This window comes from Cynoglossus semilaevis, chromosome 20, assembly GCF_000523025.1.
Source record: "Cynoglossus semilaevis isolate Cse_v1.0 chromosome 20, Cse_v1.0, whole genome shotgun sequence".
Classification (NCBI taxonomy): domain Eukaryota; kingdom Metazoa; phylum Chordata; class Actinopteri; order Pleuronectiformes; family Cynoglossidae; genus Cynoglossus; species Cynoglossus semilaevis.
The window spans coordinates 4,475,047-4,495,952 of record NC_024326.1 but is presented as its reverse complement, the minus strand read 5'-3'; the positions used below and the strand labels follow the sequence as shown (position 1 = coordinate 4,495,952).

The 20,906-nt window shown below is 42.0% G+C and overlaps 3 protein-coding genes across 3 annotated transcripts in view; 1 reads left to right on the top strand and 2 right to left on the bottom strand.

Annotated features, from left to right (window-relative positions):
• Nucleotides 1-583: 583 nt before the first annotated feature.
• lrrc8da (leucine rich repeat containing 8 VRAC subunit Da) lies at nt 584-8,269 on the bottom strand. The gene is made up of 2 exons (XM_008334062.3): nt 7,753-8,269; nt 584-4,815 (listed from the first exon to the last, which is right to left on the bottom strand). Exon 2 carries the CDS (start codon nt 4,811-4,813, stop codon nt 2,279-2,281), a length of 2,535 nt encoding a protein of 844 aa, XP_008332284.1. The 5' UTR covers nt 4,814-4,815; nt 7,753-8,269; the 3' UTR covers nt 584-2,278.
• A 2,377-nt stretch (nt 8,270-10,646) lies between these two features.
• On the top strand, nt 10,647-14,682 carry gtf2b (general transcription factor IIB). Its single transcript, XM_008334063.2, has 7 exons — nt 10,647-10,717; nt 11,670-11,782; nt 12,712-12,845; nt 12,953-13,099; nt 13,286-13,415; nt 13,575-13,856; nt 13,945-14,682. The coding sequence occupies exons 1-7, from the start codon at nt 10,701-10,703 to the stop codon at nt 14,076-14,078; spliced, it is 957 nt and encodes a 318-aa protein (XP_008332285.1). The 5' UTR covers nt 10,647-10,700; the 3' UTR covers nt 14,079-14,682.
• A 426-nt stretch (nt 14,683-15,108) lies between these two features.
• The window catches only part of pkn2a (protein kinase N2a), a 17,176-nt gene continuing 11,378 nt past the window's right edge, over nt 15,109-20,906 (bottom strand). The window contains exons 9-24 of the mRNA XM_017042303.2: nt 20,721-20,842; nt 20,480-20,623; nt 20,297-20,372; nt 20,039-20,195; nt 19,829-19,955; nt 19,552-19,688; nt 18,851-18,926; nt 18,605-18,696; nt 18,333-18,509; nt 18,185-18,247; nt 18,022-18,098; nt 17,794-17,936; nt 17,604-17,711; nt 17,375-17,455; nt 16,799-17,055; nt 15,109-16,751 (exon numbers count right to left, since the gene is read on the bottom strand). Of these exons, the coding sequence (XP_016897792.1) occupies nt 16,852-17,055; nt 17,375-17,455; nt 17,604-17,711; nt 17,794-17,936; nt 18,022-18,098; nt 18,185-18,247; nt 18,333-18,509; nt 18,605-18,696; nt 18,851-18,926; nt 19,552-19,688; nt 19,829-19,955; nt 20,039-20,195; nt 20,297-20,372; nt 20,480-20,623; nt 20,721-20,842 (1,784 nt within the window). The 3' untranslated portion in view covers nt 15,109-16,751; nt 16,799-16,851. The remainder of the gene's footprint in view (nt 16,752-16,798; nt 17,056-17,374; nt 17,456-17,603; nt 17,712-17,793; nt 17,937-18,021; nt 18,099-18,184; nt 18,248-18,332; nt 18,510-18,604; nt 18,697-18,850; nt 18,927-19,551; nt 19,689-19,828; nt 19,956-20,038; nt 20,196-20,296; nt 20,373-20,479; nt 20,624-20,720; nt 20,843-20,906) is intronic.

Sequence of the window (20,906 nt, the reverse complement as noted above, 5' to 3'; positions counted from 1 at the left end):
GACGTCTGCAGAAACCCTGATAGAGTTTCTCCTGGTTGGTTACACCCTGGTGTGCCCTCAAGAAAGTTCAAGAAGTTCAGTGACAGTATTTCTGATTACTGCTAATCAGGGGGCTGCATGCAGATAACAGGCATGACCTCTACAAATATGACCTAATTTGGTTATTACTCCTGCTCTGTTGGGACTCATCACTGACTTCCTGTCAAATAATGGCAGAATCTACAGTATCACGTGGATGGACAAATGCAAGGGTCGAGACTTATGCTGTTAACTATTAACAATAAAGCTTTGGAAGTTATTGACTATCTGTTTGTATTCATAAAGACCAATGACATACTATCTGTTTGTATTCATAAAAATAAAAATAGAAAAAAAATTGCAAATATACAGTATACTGCAATTAAGAGCACTGCAAATAAAGATCACAACTTTATTGTGTTAAGTTACATTACTGTTAATGTCTTATATATTAATATTATATTGTTATTATATCATAATTGCAGCATCTCTTTGTAAACTGTGAACGCTGATATATTTCATAGAATTATTTGAGCACTTGAAGCAAAAGTATAACAATAAGACGTTCAATTCAAATGGTCTTTTATTGTGCCATAAAGGTATGAACTTTGAGCATGGGGATAATCGAGGTTGCACAGCTCAGAGGAACACATGCACAGGCCTACACAGAGATACATTAAGAAGAAAGAAGGAAAAAAGACAAAATGTGAACATGTCATGTCACGCGACACAAAGGAAAATAAATGTGAGCGGTCATTTTTGACATTCTAAACTCTGAAGCGTCAGTTACAAAAAGAGTTCCCTTTAACCTGCTCACGCTGTCTTTAGTACGTATCGTCAGAAAAGTAACGCAATGGAAATTCAAATGTCACTGTAGGCCTTGGTTTACAATCTCTACAACAGTAAGTTAAAGGTTCATTCTGATGCTTAGTCTCCACCTGAGTTCAACAACTCTGAGCTCTGTTAGCTAGAAAACATACATTTAAATATTAAATAATACCACAGAAGGAGCGACATGGAGCTCGTTTCCACAGGATACACAGGGATTTGAAAGACATTGGAAAAAAAAAGAAAAAAAAAAGAGAATTATTTCTATTTGGCCTTAAAGTTGTGAAAGCCTTTCCATCAAAATAGCAGCAGTTAAGGCAAAAGATTGTTCCCCATGGTAACAATTACACCTGAGTGGCTAAGACAATGAGCACTCGACACTAGGGCTGTCACCTTTCCTCCAAAACTGGAATTTGAACTTGGCGCTAACTGTGTAAATTCCTCAGAGTACCTGAAGTTGTTGCTGCATGTTCCACCAGATCATCACTAAGAGCTCAAATGCAGCCCGACCTGACAGAAGCCAACCTTCCTCTGCCTCATCTTTGAGAAGTGACCAGACTCTTCTATTGGGTTTTGCTGTTAGCAAGCAAGCGATAGCCAAAAATCACATAAACTGGCATTTATCAGGTTTCGGAATTGATTTCCTCTGTGTCCGTGTGGGTGCACAGGGAAAGCACAGAGCCGATCAGAAGTGTAGAAAAAGGCAGTGAAGGTCTGAAAAATAAAATTATTCTGCAGAGTCATTCTATTTTATACGCTGAATGAAACGTGAACGAAAGTACGGTACATACAAACCAGCTACATCCATGGTTTCAGCAGTGAAATGAACACGGGCTGTTGCACAGAACAGCCCCTTCACAAAACTTGGGCAAGATCATGCTGTTGCATTGTGGGAATTGATCGAGGTCCAGAAATTTTGAGAAAAAAAAAATGATGTCACATTGTTGCTGGTGTTTTATTGCTGTTTTCCACCACAACAGAGCTGTGTTGTGGCAGAATGCTGAGAGGGCCTGGTGAAAGTCACCTCCTGGTGAGTGTGCGTTTATGCGCCGTGTTATTTTTATTCACTTACGAGGGTGGAGTGCACGACCCCGCTGCATGACCTCCAGTTGTTGCCATGCTTCGTTTTTTGGAAAAAAGTGACAGCCCTACTCTACGTACTGTGTCACTGGATCAAACAGTTTTGGTCTATAGATGAACATCATTTCTAACCTTTTAAAAAATATATAATATTAAAAAAAAGCTAAATCAGGGACACACTTAAATAAACAAATAATCAATGGTTTGTTTGAACATGTAACTGAATAAAACTTATTAAAACATTGAAAAAAAAACAATGGAATCATAGTGTTGACGTGACAATAACTGAAAGTAAATGGACCATCTATTCTACAGGCATGGGTGTGGCCTGTCTAATGTCGCAGCTGTTGTATTATAAGCCACTTGTGAAGGACACGTTGGTCTCTCGGCTGATGCTCTCTTTAACATCCACTGGGAGCGTGTCGAAGAGGTGATCCTCCACCACCAGGGCGTTTTTGCGCAGCATGCGGCAGGTTCCCAGCTGAGAGGGGAGTCGGTCCAGACAGTTTCCCCTGAGCTCCAGCTGGGTGAGCTGCACCAGCTGACCCACGGTCTCCGGGAGCACGGTGAGCGCGTTGTGCCCCAAGCACAGCACCTTCAACTTGGTGCATCTGAACAGCGGCTTGGGGAGGACCTCCAGCTTGTTGGAGTTGATGGCTAGGTGCTGGAGGTTTTGGAGGAGGCCCACGTCGGGGGGCAGCACTGTGATGGAGTTGTGGCCGACGTCCAGGTGCCGCAGTTTGGGCAGAGTGAACAAAGCTGGAGGCAGGCACTCCAGTTTGTTGTGCGAGAGGTGGAGCGCCTCCAGGGAGCGCACCTGACCGATGGAGGACGGGACGTTGGTTATTTTGTTGTGCCACAGTTTGAGGCAGGTCAGCCTCTTGAGGTGCTGGAAGCTGATGATCTCCTCTATGGTCTGAATGTTGTTCGACTTCAGGTCCAGCTCCTGTAGGTTGATCAGGCTGAAGATGGCGTGGGGGATCCTCTCCAGCTCACAGGTGTGCAGCTCCAGTTCAATTAAACTTGTCATCTTTTTCAGACTGTTCAGTACCAGCAGTTTCGTGCCGTCGTTGTGCACTACCAATTTGATCAGGTGCGGCGAAAGCTCCGTGATGTTCGTGGGCATCTTCGTGAGGTTGCTCTTCAAGACGAGCGTCTTCAGGTGCCGCAGATCTCGCATAGACTCCAGACCGATCATTTTGTTATTGTCCGAGCTCAAATTGCCGATCAGGTTGAGTTCCCTCAGGCTCCTCAGCAGGTACACCCACGCTGGGATCTCCGCCACGTCCGTGAATTTCACATGAAGACGACGGAGATGGTCGCGGAGGAACGCAAAGGCCGTCTGCTCAACCTTGGCGGGACAGTGGCAGAGGTGGAGCTCCTGCAGGCTGGTCATCTGGGAGACCTTGGCCGAGAACCTCACCTCAGGAATCAGCTCCAGCTTCAGCACTTCCAAATCGGTGAGGTCGAACACGGCGTTCGGGAGTCCGGAGAGCATGAAGAGGTGCAGCTCCTGCTGTTCCTGTGGGTTTCGGGTCACGAGCTGCCGCAGCTTCTCAAACGTCCACTCGTGGTTGAGGCTGATCTCCCTCAGCTTGTTTTCACTGACCTCGGACAAGAAGACGCCGAAGCGCTTGGAGTAGAGCTGGTCGTACTGGTCGACCATGTGTAGAAGGAACGCAAAGTCGTTTTTGACGTCGGGGATGTCGCTGAAGCTGCTCTCCTCCCGGACCTTCTCGAAGGAGTACTCCTTCAGCGGTCGTCGGAACACCCAGAAGAGTGAGTACAGACAGGTCATCCCGTAGATCAGAATCAGAGCCATGTAGCTGATCAGCAGCTTGTTGAGCATGAAAGCCATGTTGTGTGTGCAAAAAAACTTCTTGTATCCCGTCAGCGGTTTAATATCGGGTTCACAGCTGTGCTTGAAATTAATCTTAGCCATAAACGTGGAAGTGTAGCACAGAATCAGGATGAACTTGACCGTTTTGACGATGGTCTGCGCCACGTAGAGTTTGTAGATGAAGTCGCTGTCCTCCACGTGAGCTCGGAACTTCCGCACTTTCTCAAACAGGGCCTTAGCCTGCTCCCCGTCCTTCTTGTCCAGAATGGTCATGCTGATCGGAGCCTCGGCTATGGGTTTATCTGCAGAGAACTTCACGCCCAGCATGGGGGTGGTGCTTTCGTCCTTCCCCTCCGAAGTCACCTGTTTCGGGACAGACGCGGTGCTGGTCAGCCTCTGTTTGTTCTCCTCGGAGTCTTCACAGGCGGTTTCGGACAAAGCCTTGGTTGTCCAGGGGGATTCGAAACACCGCCCCAGAATTGAAACAAAGTGCTCAATCTTGGAGCTCGTTTTGGGGTATTTGAACCAAAAGTTGCTACTGACCATTAGAACCAGCGTGTGGATAAGAGTCAGGTATGGGAAGTACTTGGAGTACCAGGGCAAGGCAACGTGGTAACACATTTGGTTGACGAAGATGTACTGTTGATAGTCCAGGTTAGTTCTGACCCCTGTGGGCTCAGGCTGACTGAGATATTTCTCTGCCACCACTGTGTGTTGGTGTCTTACGTGGATCTCTTGGACAACTTCGTCCGGTAAGTCCTTGGAGATGCGTGGCAGCGTGCTGGACACGGGCGCAGCGGTGGCTGCTGCAGATGTAGCCGTGTGATGAGGGAAGGGCTCGGGTTTGGGTCCGGCCGCCTCATCTGGATCCTCTAGACAAGGAAGACAGGCCACGTGGTCCTTGGTGATCTGCATGGTCATGGCAAAAATGGCCAACATGAGCATGACGATGCCCAAGTAGTCCATGAAGACGTCCCACCACGGCTTTAGGATGCGGTACGTGGGCTGAATGTCGTTCAAGGACGCCACCTCGGTGAGCGTAAACATCTCTGCAACAAATAAAGGGTTGGTTAATGGATTTAAAAAAAAAAAAAAAATAAAGGTGCAGATTGTCATATCTGTGGTCACAAAACAATAGATTAACTGGTTAAAAAAGTTATTTTTGCTATTTCTCAGTGAGTAAAGTTATACACAAAAAGCTTTAAAAATAACTTTTCTTTTCCTGTAATTCCCCGGGTGGCATCAGAAAGTTTTTTGAGGGCAGGGGGGAGTCCCCGTTAAACCCTGTGTAGTTCCACGAGCTGTGAATGAGTCACTCTGATGTCACCTCCTCCTCCTCCTCCTCATTATCATACGTGTTGGGCTGGATGACTGTGAACTCACTTCCCCTCAGTCTTCATTGGATTTTATTCAGGAATGTTTTACAAGTCTGGGATAAATGAAGGTTTACTACGAACCCGCTGTTACTGGGAGAACAGTGAGCAGACGAGCAGCAGCTGCTCTGACTCACTAATGACTGTTTACATGATAACATGAATGAACAACTGGCTGACGTTTTTGTTGTGTGTTTGGGCTCATAGTTGAGTCTGTGGTTTAGGTCACAATATTGAATGTTGTTTAAATGGCTTATTTGAATAAATTATTTTTTTTCTATTTTTGCATTTACAAGTATATATATAAATAACATATTTATTATAATACACACATTATATATAATAAATGTATTTTATTATTATTATTATTATGGTTTTACGTTTTTCTTGTTTGCTGAAATTGTGACCGTTATACAATTCAGCTATTTTTTAACATGACTAAGGTATTTTGCATTTCCATTAGCACGTACAGTACATTTGCAGCCACTAGTGCACGACTGCCATTGTTTGTATGATATCATTCATTTCAACAACCGACCTTTTCGATTTTCTTGACACGGTTTAAGAATATATAAAATTGAAACGGGGGCTGAATTAAACCCAGCTGCATCAGCCAGAGAACAAACTACAGTCACAGGAGACTGGGACACTTGTTTACTAAATATGGAGTTGTCAGATTTATATTTGTTTGGACTACTGAAGGCGCTTGTTTCTCAGAAGTGGGCCGCAATGATGTATTTGGCAGGGTCGAATGTTCCAGAAAACGTGTTTCTACTATTTTAGTCCGAGAGAAAGTCCCTCTCTGCTCAGTCTGCACTTCTGTAAGAACGGAGCTGCATCGATTAAATATTGTGCCACCTCAGCCTCTGCTGCAACTGCAGGGTGTTTCTTAAAAAGAAAAATACACTCCAACTCTGAGTGTTAAACTGAGAGAGAGAGAGAGTTTCATCTCACCACATCAACGAAAGATCCCTGAATAATATCTTTTTATCCGTTTTGGGCCGTAAAGTTCAACAACAACATGACTGCCACTGACTCTGTGGTTTCCGGTGACAGTTTTAAGACATCAGGAATGAATTTTTCTAGTTCTTTTTTAGTGTTGGTGAGGCGATTGCCAAGCACAACGTTTTTTTAAAACAGGAAGTTGTTCATAAGACACGGCTGCGTGTTGAAACTGGTCATAAATTGTCGATAATATTCGATGGGAGTAACTAAACTAAACACACCCCACGTTGTAAAACTACTGTATACTACTGTTACATGGTACGTGGAACAATATTCTGAGCATGGTAAACGTAAAAAAAAAAAATAGTCTCAGAGGTAACCTCATGGTAGGAAGACAACTCTGGGTATTTGGAATAACCTTTTCTCCTACATAATTTATCAACACGCCAAAAAGCCTGACATTCAGCACAAGTGGATAATATGAATTATTCATTATTATGTTTGCAATACACAGAGAGTCGCTTTATTATATGGAGGCATCATATCTGATATTCAATAAAATGACATCACATTATTTATTAGGTCACCGCTGAACACTTAAAGCTAGTGTCCCAGAGCTTTAGAATTTAACCAACCACTGGGCAGGTTGACTGACCAAGTCCTGAAATGACAGTTGGGCCAGATTGAGAGAAACACCGTTGAACACATTTCTCAAATGTCTAATTTTAGGACAAAGGATGACACCTGTCACCTACAGCTGCCTGGGACAGAAGGGGTAATATGCTTAGGGCCCGTTTGGGGGCCCCCTCCTGGAGGGGGGCTGCGACTGAGGGCTGAGGGTTTCCTTTGTTAGTGTATAAAAATGATGCTTTTTCTACTTGGTAAATTAAAAAAAAAAAACACTGCTATATTTTAACACAGGAGATTAGGTTTGATCCGCTCCTCCTCTGCAGCCTTGGGTACAGCATTATTGATAAGAGTGAAGCTCAGAATGAGATTTCTACAGAACTGGTTTTCCCAAGAATCTGTTGGTGACGATGTACTTGCTGAGTTGCACTTGTGGTCCAGACCTGTGGGGGGCACTGTGATTGCACACATCCAACAACATTACAAACCCAACACCAGTAACGCCTCATTTGAACAGATTAGCCATAACTTTGTGAACTATTTTTCCTCAGAGAACAATCTTTAAATAACACTATACAAAATATAAAATGCTTCATTCAGAGACACGTGACTTCATTATGACACATTCAGACTAAGGGCAGTTTGGACAGTGGGTTGGTGGTAAACAAAGCCTTGCCCCATCTTCACTTCTTCTGTGGTGGGATTTAAACAGCAATTGTTCTCGAAGTTCATTACTGCCACCTTTAATGTCTAGTGTCCGCTGGTTAACATCAAAACAATAATGTGATATCAGCATCATCTCTGCTAATCGGCACAATAGCGTGGGAGGAAAGAGTTGTGGGTTGAAACACTTGGCCGACTTCTTCGGAGAGTCATGTGACTTCGGGAAACACGTGAAACCTGAGGGTCATCTTAGTGTGTCCTGTTGTTAGATATTTACACCTGGCGAACAGCTCAACAAACGGTCCACGCATTGAATGACACTGGATTTTTTTGTATAAATATAATTAATAAAATAAAAACTAAATACACGTTACTTACTGGCTCTGTTTCAGCGGGCTTATCTTAATCCAGTTTTTTCTTTTCTCGTCTTCATGCCACTCTTTGCCGCTCTGCTCAGGTGCGCCTCTAACCCAAATTCTCAGCCCCCGGTGAACAACTACCGGGGGATGGCGCCGTTTAGTAAAAACGAATGCGCGGACAACATCGGTTTGGTCGTTTACATCCTTCACACCTGAGCCGGCTCTCGGTAAAACAGCGTACGCAGCAAAGACTGACTCCTGTTACTGTAGAGAGCAGCTTTATCCAATATGGAGCCGCTCTGCCCCACGGACCGCTGCTGTGTCTGCAGTGGGCGCCGCTCATTGGAGGATGTTCTGCGTGACACCGCCTGCCTGCTTATCTAATGTCGCCTTCACGGCTTGTCGGGAAAAAGGGGACAGTGATATTACTGCAAAGTCTACTGTAAAAACAACCAATGTAACACATTAATACTCAATCCTCAAATACACAAAATATGAATGTAGCGAAAGCCAAGCCTAAACAAATGCAAATCCTACACAGAACTGGTCATTTTTTTGGTCATTTGACACATTTACACAATACATTTTATTTTATATATATTTTTAAAAATATATATTTTTGTTTGGTGGACTTATTTTTTATAATAAATAATAAACATATTCTACAAAAATATTTAAAAATTACATCTATAAAATAAAAAAAGGATTATACTTATTTTAAACAAAAATAACATTTTACAGCTGGATTCAGAGTCGAAATCCTGTTGAATGGATGACTGTGCTGCTAATATAAATGTTTCTCTGCCATAACTCAAATCGTTTTTTAATTGTTCTCAAACATAAAGAGTTAGCAAATGGTATTCTACAACATTTTAAATAGAATAGAATTTTTAGAATAATTAAACTTGGCTGTACGTAACCCTCAAACTTAGAGCTCTGTATTGTTCGATAGCTGGTATTGTAATGACTTTAAAGATATGCGTTCATCCTAGTAGTACCTGAACGCAGCAGCTTCCACTTCTTTGTTACAGTGAGACAGACACCACAAACCGAGTATTAAGGTTTGTTGAACTAACTTTGCTGACTCACAAAAACGTCTCACGAGTTCCTTTAGTACCAAGAACAAACTTGACAGGATGCACACAGCTGTCAAACTTTTTTTTTTCAACCAAACGCCCATTAACACAGATGCTGATAAAACAACACTGTTTGAACCACATGAGGGGATTAAAAATAATCAACAATCATGTTTGTTTTTGTCGGTAATGATTAAGTCAACAGTCGATAGGACCCTGTACACTGAACTCATGCATCATTCTGAGCTCTTGTGATGCACCAGGGTGGAGGAAGTGTCTCTTCTGTGCAATGGTACATACAGGTTTCAACCGGTCCTGGGCTGCTGGCTGCTGGCGCTGGCAGTTTGCTCCTGCTCTGTACTTTGAATGGGAGAGAGAAAAAAAAAGAAAAAAAGAAAAAAAAAAAAAAAGAAAAAAAGAAAAAAAGAAAAAAAAAAAAAAAAGAAGGAAGAAACGAAAGAATGAAAAACAACCACCGGGGCGTGCAGTGTTATTGACAGCTTTGTTACAGGATCAGAGGTGATGAGGAAATGTAATAGAGACTAACTTCACTCCTCATGGTTTATAATCTAATAGAGCCTGAAGAAACCAGGTGAGGAACACGGCTCAATATACCAGGTGTCCTGTTTCAACCACAGCAGGGCATGTTTGCTAAGAGAAAATTCTTTTGATAACCAGACTTCAGTGCAGTCCCGAAGACTGTCAAATAAAGACTTTGGTTCATACATTTTATCGACCTTAACATTTCTATCAAATGATTTAAATTTTGCGTAATAATCTGAATTATCAACGCTATGCACCAAGGGAGATGTGACCTTTAGAAATTAGTTCAAGTGATCTTATTTGTATTAGGTGACAGTGAGGACGCTTATACCTAGTAAGGCGAGTTACAGTTGAATTAGCTAACTATGGAGCCCAGTTTCCCCTGGCAACCAGTTTCAGTGGGTTAAGAATTTGTGAAGTACAGTTTAAAGACTGAGTTGAAGGTTAACAGTAGTGTAATGGTGATTCAGCTTGGTTGCCCCACAGAAAGTAGCCCACCAGTTAATGTCAAGTCTGGACAGTGGATCTGTGGCTGTTGTCAGTGATAAACTGTTCCCAAAATCTTTTTGGACAGTAACAGGAAATTTAACGAGTAACGCCTGGCTGAAACATGCAGTAGACGGGAGGTGTTCCCAGAGACACATTAACCAGAGATTATAACCAGGGAGCTGGTACAATAATCTCCAAAGAAATGTCAGTGTGACATCTATGGGATTTACAGAACGTGTATAAAAGCATATCAAACAATCTGCATAGATACCATCTGTCCACTTTCTCGATATAGTACAACTTTTGTTCCACTGTATAGAATTGACCTTTAAATTATTACGACTTCATATAAATAAAACCTTTGAACAACGTTTGTATGGGCCAAAAAGGTTACTACGCCATCATGTGGCATAGCTGAGATTTGTTTATGACCAGTGAAGCAATTATCCTTTAGGTTTGTTTGAATAGCACTGAAAGGTAATGTAAGATTTTCTTGGGTAAAAATTTCAAAATGTCAACCTGTTTACCACTCGATGCGAAGTCCTTATTAGCACAGAAAAATAATACGAAATAACTAAACAACTATTAGTTTAAGAATATAAACTGAAAAGCGATTCTATGTGGCTGTGACTGTGTTGTGTTGTATTATTTTTCACGAGTTGTAATTTGACATTCTGATACGCGCCTTTAAATAAAATGTATAATTTTTTATAATAAAAAATACTTTTGAGAAAAGAGCATTGGATAGTTTGGTTCCTCTGACGTGCCGTACTTCAAAGGACACGTGACGAGTAAAGGTTATAAATAAGGGTGCAGTCGTCATTTGTTTCTTTGACACACGGGCGGAGTAAAGAGTAACATGGCGTCAACAAGCCGGTTAGTAGCAACTTTTTTTTTTCGCGTAGCTTAAATACTGTTGTCGTTGCCAGTAACTCTTATGACGGTCCTATGTAGTAAATAAAAATACATTTTCGGAACTATTCAGACAAATTTTAGTTTCTGTTAAGAAAAGCCCACAGCTCCAAGGCCATATAAACAATAACGATGTATTGTCTGTGGCGAAGCAGCAGCTAGTTAGCTTTAGCCTAACCGGTTAGATGTTGCTAGTGCGTCAGTGTTTTCACAGCCGCTCCTGCTACGAATAATAGCTTCTACTGTCTACTAGCTGTGACAGTAGTGGGTTTTGTTTCTTTCTCTAGCTCCACCTCTATAAGTCTTTCGTTATTTTCTCATGTTCTGAAACAAAAGCTGCTTTAGTTAAGAGCAAAAACTCTTGTGTCAGTATGCGAATAATACAGATGTTACAACGCTTCACTTCACTTCGCCTGTCTCTATCAAACAAAGAAAGAATTTTCATTTAAGATGTTTACATTTAATCCCACTAAATGGTCAGTTTTTATTTAAATTTGAATATCAAAAGTATTCTTCTAATGCCTGTCTAGACATAGACGGGGCGAAGGTTGTACTGCTTTATCTTGTTAATGTTTTTTTAAATCATTTCTATAATGATTTAATTGTGCACATTACTATTGTTGCCTTAAGGTGAAATGTAACTGCAGACGTCCCGTCGTTAATCTGGCCATTTGATCGAATACATTTTTTGAATAATTTACTTTCATTACACAGCATTATCGTTAATGTCATTATGACGTCTGACTTAAATATTCTGAAACTCGTCATTAAAATCTGGTTGAACCTGAACGTCACCTGTGTGTAAACTGCAGCTGTTTCAAAATGCAAAGATAATGTCCCTTTAATGCCTCCATAATAAATCAATAAATCCATTTTCAACATCTAACTATCATTTGTTTTTGTCTTTGTTCTCTAGCAAAGATGGTTTGACTCTTCCCAGAGTTACGTGTCCAAACCACCCTGAAGCTATTCTGGTGGAGGACTACAGAGCAGGGGACATGATATGTCCCGAGTGTGGCCTTGTCGTAGGTAAGATTTGCCGTCACTGAATGAAAGTTCGTTCAGCACCAGCAAACATCCTTCCTTTCTCTTATGGTTTCCTGTATTTGTGCATTTTATTTCCTCCCTTCTGCTACAGTCAGATCTTGATTTTTACAGTCTACAAGACTGTAAAAATGTTAACACCTTTTTCTATTCAAAAAACGGCATTGTTAATATATGTATAAATCTGTTTGTATTTGAGTTTTTAATGTTTACAAGGAGAGTTTCTGCAATAAAACCAAATTTATTATAATATTATTTTTTAAAATGGCCGAATTATCCCCACCTTTGTTGTTGAGACATACACACGTGTTAAAGAAGCAATTAACACACCTCACCCATGTGAGGTTGAGTACCAGACAAAGCTCGGGGGGGACTGAGTTTTTCCTCTAATGAGCCCCAGGAGCACGGTGCAGGTCATACAGGGATTCAGAAGCCAGCTGCTGTCTGATGCAAGAGCGATGGTTCCTGTTCCAGCTACTGTCACTACAGAACACTCATACAAATATAAATATGGCTTTATATCAGCGCTATAAGCAAAGAATCTAATGAAGGACTTAAAGAAAGAACAGATAAGATTAAAATGCCTTTTCTGTTCACTCCTTGAGGCTGCGCGAACTGAATGTTATCACAGAAAAGGACGTCAATCATCACACGCATCTATGCCACACCCTTTAAATTGAACAAGTTAGCATTTCTTTGTTTTATTTTGATTTTGATGATTAACCAGCAATCCATTTGCAATCTACCTGTAGATCATGATCTACTTAGGGACCACTGCCCTAGTGATTAAAGCCTTTATTGCAAGATTGCCAGCTCAAGTCTTGGCCCTGACAGGACTGGGGTGTGTCAAGTAAACACCATGAAATATTCTTTAATTATGTTTTTTACATGTGTTAAATCCCATTCTCCTGCAGGTGACAGAGTAATAGATGTGGGCTCAGAGTGGCGAACATTTTCTAATGAGAAAGCCCTGAAAGATCCATCCAGAGTAGGAGATGCTCAGAACCCTCTGCTGAATGGAGGAGACCTGACCACAATGATTAGCAAGGTGAGATTTGACCTTTAGTTCAAGGTTCTGGTCTTTGCAGAAATAAAAAAACTACAGACTGAATATAGTCGTTGCCGTTGCTTTGACCTCTTCCATTTCCTCCACAGGGAACCGGTGCGGCTAGTTTTGATGAGTTTGGCAACTCCAAGTACCAGAACCGTCGAACCATGAGCAGCTCTGACAGGGCCATGCTCAACGCATTCAAAGAAATCAGCACAATGGCAGATCGCATCAACCTGCCCAGGAACATCATAGTAAGTGTTGGTGCTTCACACAACTACAGATGACAGATGTCAAAGATCAGCTGACTGAGAGAAGTGAAACCCACACACCTGTGGTGCGAAAGGAACACGAGAAATGAAACAAAGTCTTGTTGTTTGTCTTCAAAGTGTTTGATAACGCACTGATGGTGCTAAATAAATAATCCCCCTGCTCCGCAGGACCGAACCAACAACCTGTTCAAGCAAGTTTACGAACAGAAGAGTCTCAAGGGTCGAGCCAATGACGCCATCGCTTCAGCGTGTCTCTACATCGCCTGCAGACAAGAAGGTGTACCAAGAACTTTCAAAGGTCAGAACACACTCTGTTTGATTCAAATATGAGACCATTATTTAAGAGAACACTGTATTATACAGAAGGGGAGTAAATGAAGGGGCCTATTCCAGTTCTACCATAGATGTCACGAATATTTAAATATACTGTGAACTCATCCTAACCTCTCCTCCACAGAGATTTGTGCCGTCTCCAGGATCTCCAAGAAAGAGATCGGTCGGTGCTTCAAGCTGATCCTGAAGGCACTGGAGACCAGCGTGGACCTCATCACCACCGGCGACTTCATGTCCCGTTTCTGTTCAAACCTCGGGCTGCCCAAACAAGTGCAAATGGCGGCCACTTTCATCGCCAGGAAGGCCGTGGAACTGGACCTGGTACCCGGCAGAAGCCCAATCTCTGTGGCCGCTGCAGCCATTTACATGGCCTCACAGGCCTCAGCAGAGAAGAAGACCCAGAAAGGTACAATAAAAAGAATTTTGCAATTATCCTTAAAAATCCCAGACAGTGTTTAGATCTCGACTCAGACTAAGCTGTGTTCCTTTCCCAGAAATCGGTGACATTGCTGGAGTTGCAGACGTCACCATCAGACAGTCCTACCGACTCATCTACCCCCGGGCTGCAGAACTGTTCCCTCCAGATTTCAAGTTTGACACACCAGTCGACAAGCTGCCCCAGCTGTGAGGAGAAACTGCCTAAAGTTGTGTTTTTCTGCTGTACTTAGAGGATTGTGCTCTTTTTTTAAATCCTATTTTTGTTAAACATGGAAGAAGACACAAATCTTCTTAAGACATTCAGGCCTGGTCTAAGGTGCTGTTAGAGGGAGAACAAACAGACACATTCCACTTATTGAAAAAAAAAAGAGCCTTCAGACTGTTCTTACAGTATTTCATTTGACTGTATATACTGTACCATGTTTTTAGGGCTGCATGTAACCATTATTTCCATGATTAAATAACCCTTTGTTTATTTAAATTATCTTGATTTGTTCCATTTGTCTTGATTATAAAATTATTTACCCAACCTTAAAAGAATTACGTTCTCAAATGTTTTGTTCTTTGACCAAAGATGTTCTGTTCACTGTGGGAGAACTGATCAAGAAAAGAAAATCACAAGATGCTACTCTTTATAAACATTACTCTATTTTTTTTGCAGCCCTACATGTATATATGTCCATTATTATTTGGCCTTTGTAATTGATGCTTGCTTTTCTTACTGTTAAAACCAAAAAAATCCTGTAGAAAAATGAATTGTCTAAGATAATTTAAAAATAAAAAAAAAGAATTTACCATTATAAAATCATCTCATTAATGAAAAGGATTCAGTATCTCACATGTACGCCATATATATATATCAATATAAAAATATTGTAACGTCTACTTCAGAAAAGTGGGAATTACTGCCGCCTAGTGGTGGTAGATATAACCGGCTTAGTTCAAATATAGTGACAAAATGGTACTTGAAGCTGACGGTCACTACACCATATGCGGTAACTCATACTAAACTGGTCAGGTTTGATAAAAAGGAAGTGGACCCTCACTGCAACTGTCGACACACATCGTCACTCTCTAACTATAACTGAAACGATACAACAGTGAACACAGACGAGACCACAGAGGAGGCATACTGTACACCAGATAAAAACTAAAGTCAATACAGTGGGATCCAAGGCCACCATAAACCCAGCCAAACTAATGAACGGGCCACACAGAGGTACAAAGTCACTAATACAAAAGTTTAATTTGTGTATTCATAGTAGGGAACAAACACTGACTGCACAAACACCGTTTTTTTTTTTTACACCAGAGTGAACAGCAAAACAGAGTTGACTTGTGTGTGTGTAGTGTGTGTGTACCATCAAGTTTTTCCACCGGTTCTGGCGACAACATGCACAAGCAAAGAATATAAAAAAAAAACTTTGTACAATCTATTTATCAATAAGAAAACACAGATATTTAAAGCTAATGATAAAATTAGTGCTTTCAGCTTAATTGTGTACAGTATATATACTATATATATATATATAATGTACCCTGCCCTCCCCTGTAGTGTCGTTCATGTGTGGTCAATGGGCAGGTGGCCACAAAGCCATCTGCTGGGTTCAGATTTAAAAAATAATAAAAGAACTTTATGAAAAAATAAACAATTAACCAGTATAATTTAAAGACTTAAACTTAAAGTTCCCTACATCCCACAAAAATAAAATAAAAAACTCTGAATTCATTAGCTCTATTAATCCGATTTTCTTTTCTTTTTAAAAACTTTTTGCAGTTTAAAAAAAATGGTCGTTTTTGGTAGGGCAGCCGTAGCAGACTAACTTTAGAGTCATTGTTTATTTACACTAGGCTAACAAGAAAGATAGACAGCTTTTCACTGAGGACCGGTCATCAACCACCAGTAACACTTTGTAGTTTCTAAGGCTGATCTTTCAGCTGGCAGAAAAATATTTCACTTTATTTCAAGTTTTGTTTTATTCCTTACTAGAAAAAAAAGGCGTATTGTTGGATTGAAGCCACTAGAGGGCGTTGGAAACGTTTTTATCCTCTCCAGGAACGTACGCGTGCAGATGCTTTCCAGTATTAATCTAAAGTAATAATAACTCAGCGGCTCTGAGCTGTCAGACATTATTTGGTACAGTTTTATGACTGTGAGGCTTCTGTGAGGGGAAACCAGTCACTGAACTGGGATCGACTGTGGCTCGAGACGGAGCTCCACGAAAAGTGTGATGACTCTCACGTTCTTTTCAAGTCAAGAAGCAGCAGTAGTAGTCGTCAAGATGTTTGCTTTTGCGGTTCAGTTAAAGAAAATGTTCTCCGAGCACCTTAAAGTCACTGAACGGTCACACACGCACACATGACGGTCGCAGAAATGTCTTACAGTGAAGGTAAAAAATAAAGTCCTAAAGCTGTGGCGAGGGCTTTTCAAATACACAAAAACAAACACATGACAATAAAATGTAGGACTGGATATAATCTGTACACATCAACAAGAGGGGAAAAAAAAAGTGAAGACAGTGACAGTGGATAACATGATTGTGATGTGTTGCCGTCTCCTCAGAGTTCATATGTAAAACATTCTCAGTGGTCAGACAGAAACACGGCAGCGACCAATGTCCCTGTTTTTGTTCCTTTCTCATTAAAAAAAAAAGTTCTTCATGTTGATTAAAAATTCATGTGGATCCTCAGGAGGAGTCTTTACTTTCTTCTCAATGGCACGAAGATTTCCTACTAAAGGCTCCAGGAGGAACATCTACTGCTGCTCCTCAAGGCTTAGGGGCAGAGTTTTAATAAAACATGAGCTACAGTTGCTGCTCCTTTGCTTTTTGTTCACAGTGTGTGAATATGAGTGTTTTTGTGTTTCTGTAAATGTTTTTTTTTTGTTTTTATTGTAGTCAAGGCGTGTATGTGTGTGTGTTTCTGTAAATGTTTTTTTTGTTTTTATTGTAGTCAAGGCGAGGCTAACACCAGTCAGCGATGTAGTCAAAGTCAGAGAACATGTTCTGCTCTTCGGAGCTCAGCACTCGTGGTTCTCTGGGCGGGGTTAAGATGGGAGCCTCTGAGGTAAATTCATCATCGAAGTTGCTGACGTCGTTAGTGCCCTGAATGGTCGGCACGAACGGGGGCTTCACCTTCTTGGCCAGCAGTCCGTTCCAGTCGATGTGCTGCGGAGAACAGCGTCATGGAGTTCTTAAGTTTTTTTTTATCAAACTGATTGCAAAAGGTTGAGATAAAACCAACAGGAATTCTGTTTTTGTTTGATAGATTCTCCTGGAAACGGGTGAAGAAATTCTTCCTCTGACTGTTCCTGAGGAATGTGACTACAAATGAAAGCCTTTAAAAACTCCACCTGGTGTTTACTCTGAATCTTGGTGTAAAAACCACAACATACTAAGACTAATATTCATGTGTCAAGATTCTCCAGAATTAAAGCACAAAAAAATGACTCTGTACAACACATGAAAATCCCCCATTCCTCCTCACCTTGAAGAACAGATGCTTCTTCACCTCCTCCGCATCTCTCTCTCCAGCTCCCAGCCGTCTTTCTGGACTCCTCCTTAAAAGCTACAAAGAATCCAAAAGTCAAATATAAAAGGGATTAGAAAAAAACAAAGGAACAATTGAGGTTATCATCATCTGTGAATCATCAGAGTCTGAGGAGGAGTTTATGGATTTTAAAAACAATTCAAACAAATGAAGTGATGTCACACACCCTCCTCATGATGGAGATGGCCTCTGTGGAAAGGAACCGTGGGTAGCGGACTTCGTCGTTGACGATGCTGTCAAACACCTCCTCCTCGTCATCGCCAGGGAAGGGAGACTGAACGGGAGACACGTTACAAATGAATCACAAACCAGGTGTGGGGTTACAGTGGACGTACGGGGCGACCCCGGGACCTCACCTCTCCCACCAGCATCTCAAAGATGAGGACGCCCAGCCCCCACCAGTCCACAGCACGGGTGTACGAGGTTTCCGTCAGAACCTCGGGAGCTAAGAACTCTGGAGTCCCGCAGAATGTGCTGGTGCGATCCCTGAAGCCCATTCCTGAAGGGGGAGATGATTCCAGAACAAGGTGAGTGAAACCACAGCCGGACTGTGAACTCGATCAGACTGTTGAACTGTCAGTTACCCTCTTTGCAAAGTCCAAAGTCAGCAATCTTTACATAGCCCTCCGTGTCCAGGAGCAAGTTGTCCAGCTTCAAATCTCTGTGAGGAAACAAGGAATTTAAGATCTGCCTTTTTTTTTTCTCTCCCTCTAATGCTGTGGTGTGGCTGGTACTGAACCAAATTACCTGTATACAATCTTATGGTCATGTAAGAACTGTAATCCCAGCACAACACAGGCAGCATAAAACCTGAGAGGAGCAGCAGAAAACAGAGGAGTCACACAGGATGTTGACCAAGTCTGATGATGCGGTGGTTAAACCTGCGAACACTCACACGGCCCTGGGCTCAGAGAAAACGTCAGCGTGGATGTGCATCATCAGATCACCGCCTGCTGCGTACTCCATGACAAAACACACGTGCTCCTGCGTCTGGAAACACGCAAACAAGTTGACCAGGAAAGGGTGACGGACGCTGTTGACCGTTTCGAAGATCCTTTTCTCGCACATCAGACTGGAGAGGAAGAGAAAGGTTGGCGACGTCACACACACATCAGCTTTTGAAGTTTTCATTACTGTGAATTAGACTGGTGTGAATGGTGCGTTTACCTGTCCACCTCGTCCCGAGCTACGATGTCTCCTTTCTTCAGAGCTTTGATTGCGAACATCTCCCCCGTGCTTTTGTACTCTGCCAACAAAACCTGAAGACGGAGGAGCCCATTTACATCTCTCCATTTTTATTTTAAAAACCTAAATGATTCCACTTTGGTAAACGGACAAATAACAATTTAAACTATATATAATTGAATCAATAAAATGAATAAAAACATCCTGAGTTTTAAAGTCACATCCTACCTTTCCAAAGTGACCACGTCCCAGCACAGCCACACACCTAAAGTCCTGGAGACTGAAGTGGAACTGCTCTTCTTCCCTGGTTAAAAATCAGGGACAGAGTTCGCCTTTAATGGAGAACGACCAACACTAACAGTAGCATTTAAAAATAAATTAATAAAAAGAGGAAAAGAAAAAAAAAATTCACATTATATTGTCCCATTAGAAACAGAGGAGGGCAGCATTTCCCCCTTTTTTTACTTGTTCTGTTCCACAGAGAACAAACCAGAGACACAAATCTCCCTTCTTGGCCTGGGATTTCACCAGAGTCATTTTAAATATTTATTAATTTAATATCTTTCTCGGTTCTTTTATCTCTGACTCTGCAGTATCACCGATGCACACACACTGCAGCCTGGTAACTGCACATGACGTATTGAGCAACATCAGCTCAAAAGAAAGAGTGACCGAAAACCAGATCACATGTCTCGGCTTGTTCGGCGGAACCTTTTTGTCTTTTAAAAACCGTTCAAATTGAAGCACAGACAATAGCAATGGTGAGCGCACATTTTGCAACAATTATTTTTATTCAGCTGTCAAACATGCACAATTATTTTTATTCAGCTGTCAAACAGAATGATCTAAAATTGAAAAACCTGCTGTGTTCATTACTTCTAGGTGAGGTGAAATTTAAATCTCTTCCTAATTCCACCGTGGGTTCATACCTTATATCTGCTTCCTTCTGAAAGGCCGTTATGTCCAGGTCTGGATGCTGGAGCTCTCGCTCCTCCACTCCATCCAGGTCTGGTCTCACTGCTATACTGTTCCTCTTGTTCAGGAAGTCGAAAGAGGCAAGAGCATCCTGACATGGCACGGCAGAAGTGGCAGAAAATGACAGATGTTAATACAAATATATATGTAGAATAAATGTCCGTCCATTAGCTTTAGCTTCTTAGCGCCGATCTTTAAACATTTTTAAGCAAAATCTGCTGTCACTGATACCTGAACGTCTTCTTTGTTGGGCCCTTTGTCCTGCACCAGAGGTTCTCTGAGGTCATCAGGAGGTGGGTACTGTTTGGGTCCAGGGGTGGGCTCTTTGTCAAAGTCCAGTTTGGTTACCAGCGGGTCACTGTACATGAGAACACACGGCACTCGCTGAAGTAAAGACAAGACGACGACGACAACCGTTTCCACACATGTCCGCACGTGTACCTGCTGGGTGTAGGTGAACCGGGCAGACTGCTGGGTCCAGTCTCAGCAGCGTGGGGGCTGAAGGAGTTGGTGCTGACTGTCGGTATGGCTCTTCTCACTAGTCGCCCCCAGGTGGCGATGTTGATGTTCATCTGAGGAGCTCGCAGGAACGTTTTGCCTAAATGAAGAAAGTTTCCGGTTTTTGAATTTGTTTAAGGTTTAATTTTCTTACGTTTACTACACTATAAGTGTAGTGCTGAGCAAATAAAAAGGACTCACCTTGCTGCTTTGAGAAAATCTTCTTTTGTCTTTGCAACTTCGTGCGCCTCTCGATGACTGGGTTAAAAAATGTTACCTAAAAATGGAGGAAATCGTTCACTGAAGCTGAAGTGTCTTTTGACAAAACAGTGAATAAAATCAGACACACAGAAATATTTGTGGTGGTGGTGGTGGTGTACGTACCTCGGCAAACAGCATCCCCTGTGGCTCCAGGTACAGACACATGCCGTGACGCTGGTTGTCCAGGAAGTCCTCCAACCGGAGAAACTTGACAGCACAGAGCGAACGCCAGTCACGCCAGTAAACAGAGATCTCCAGCTCACGAGACTGAACCACAAAAGAAGTGCACAAAATGTAAAGCAAAATGTAAAGCAAACATCACCGTGTCAACAGAACACCATGTGTGTGTGTGTGTGTGTTTTACCCGGTCTAGCTCTAATGTAAACTTCTGATCCCAGGACTGGTTGCTGACAGGCTTCCAGCTTGTTTGGCCGACCACCGTGTTGTCCAGCTTTAACACAGCGCTGATCTCATCTGACGACCGACCACAAATCATTATTGACTGGACATTAAGGACACGGTTGTTTACAACTCATTTTTCATTCATTCC

Bases quoted from the DNA above. Each gene is read 5' to 3' on its own strand.
- lrrc8da (XM_008334062.3), bottom strand. From the start codon at position 4,813: ATGTTTACGCTCACCGAGGTGGCGTCCTTGAACGACATTCAGCCCACG.
- gtf2b (XM_008334063.2), top strand. The intron at 11,783-12,711 runs GTAAGATTTGCC...ATTCTCCTGCAG, and splicing joins CGAGTGTGGCCTTGTCGTAG to GTGACAGAGTAATAGATGTG. The intron at 13,100-13,285 runs GTAAGTGTTGGT...CCTGCTCCGCAG, and splicing joins ACCTGCCCAGGAACATCATA to GACCGAACCAACAACCTGTT.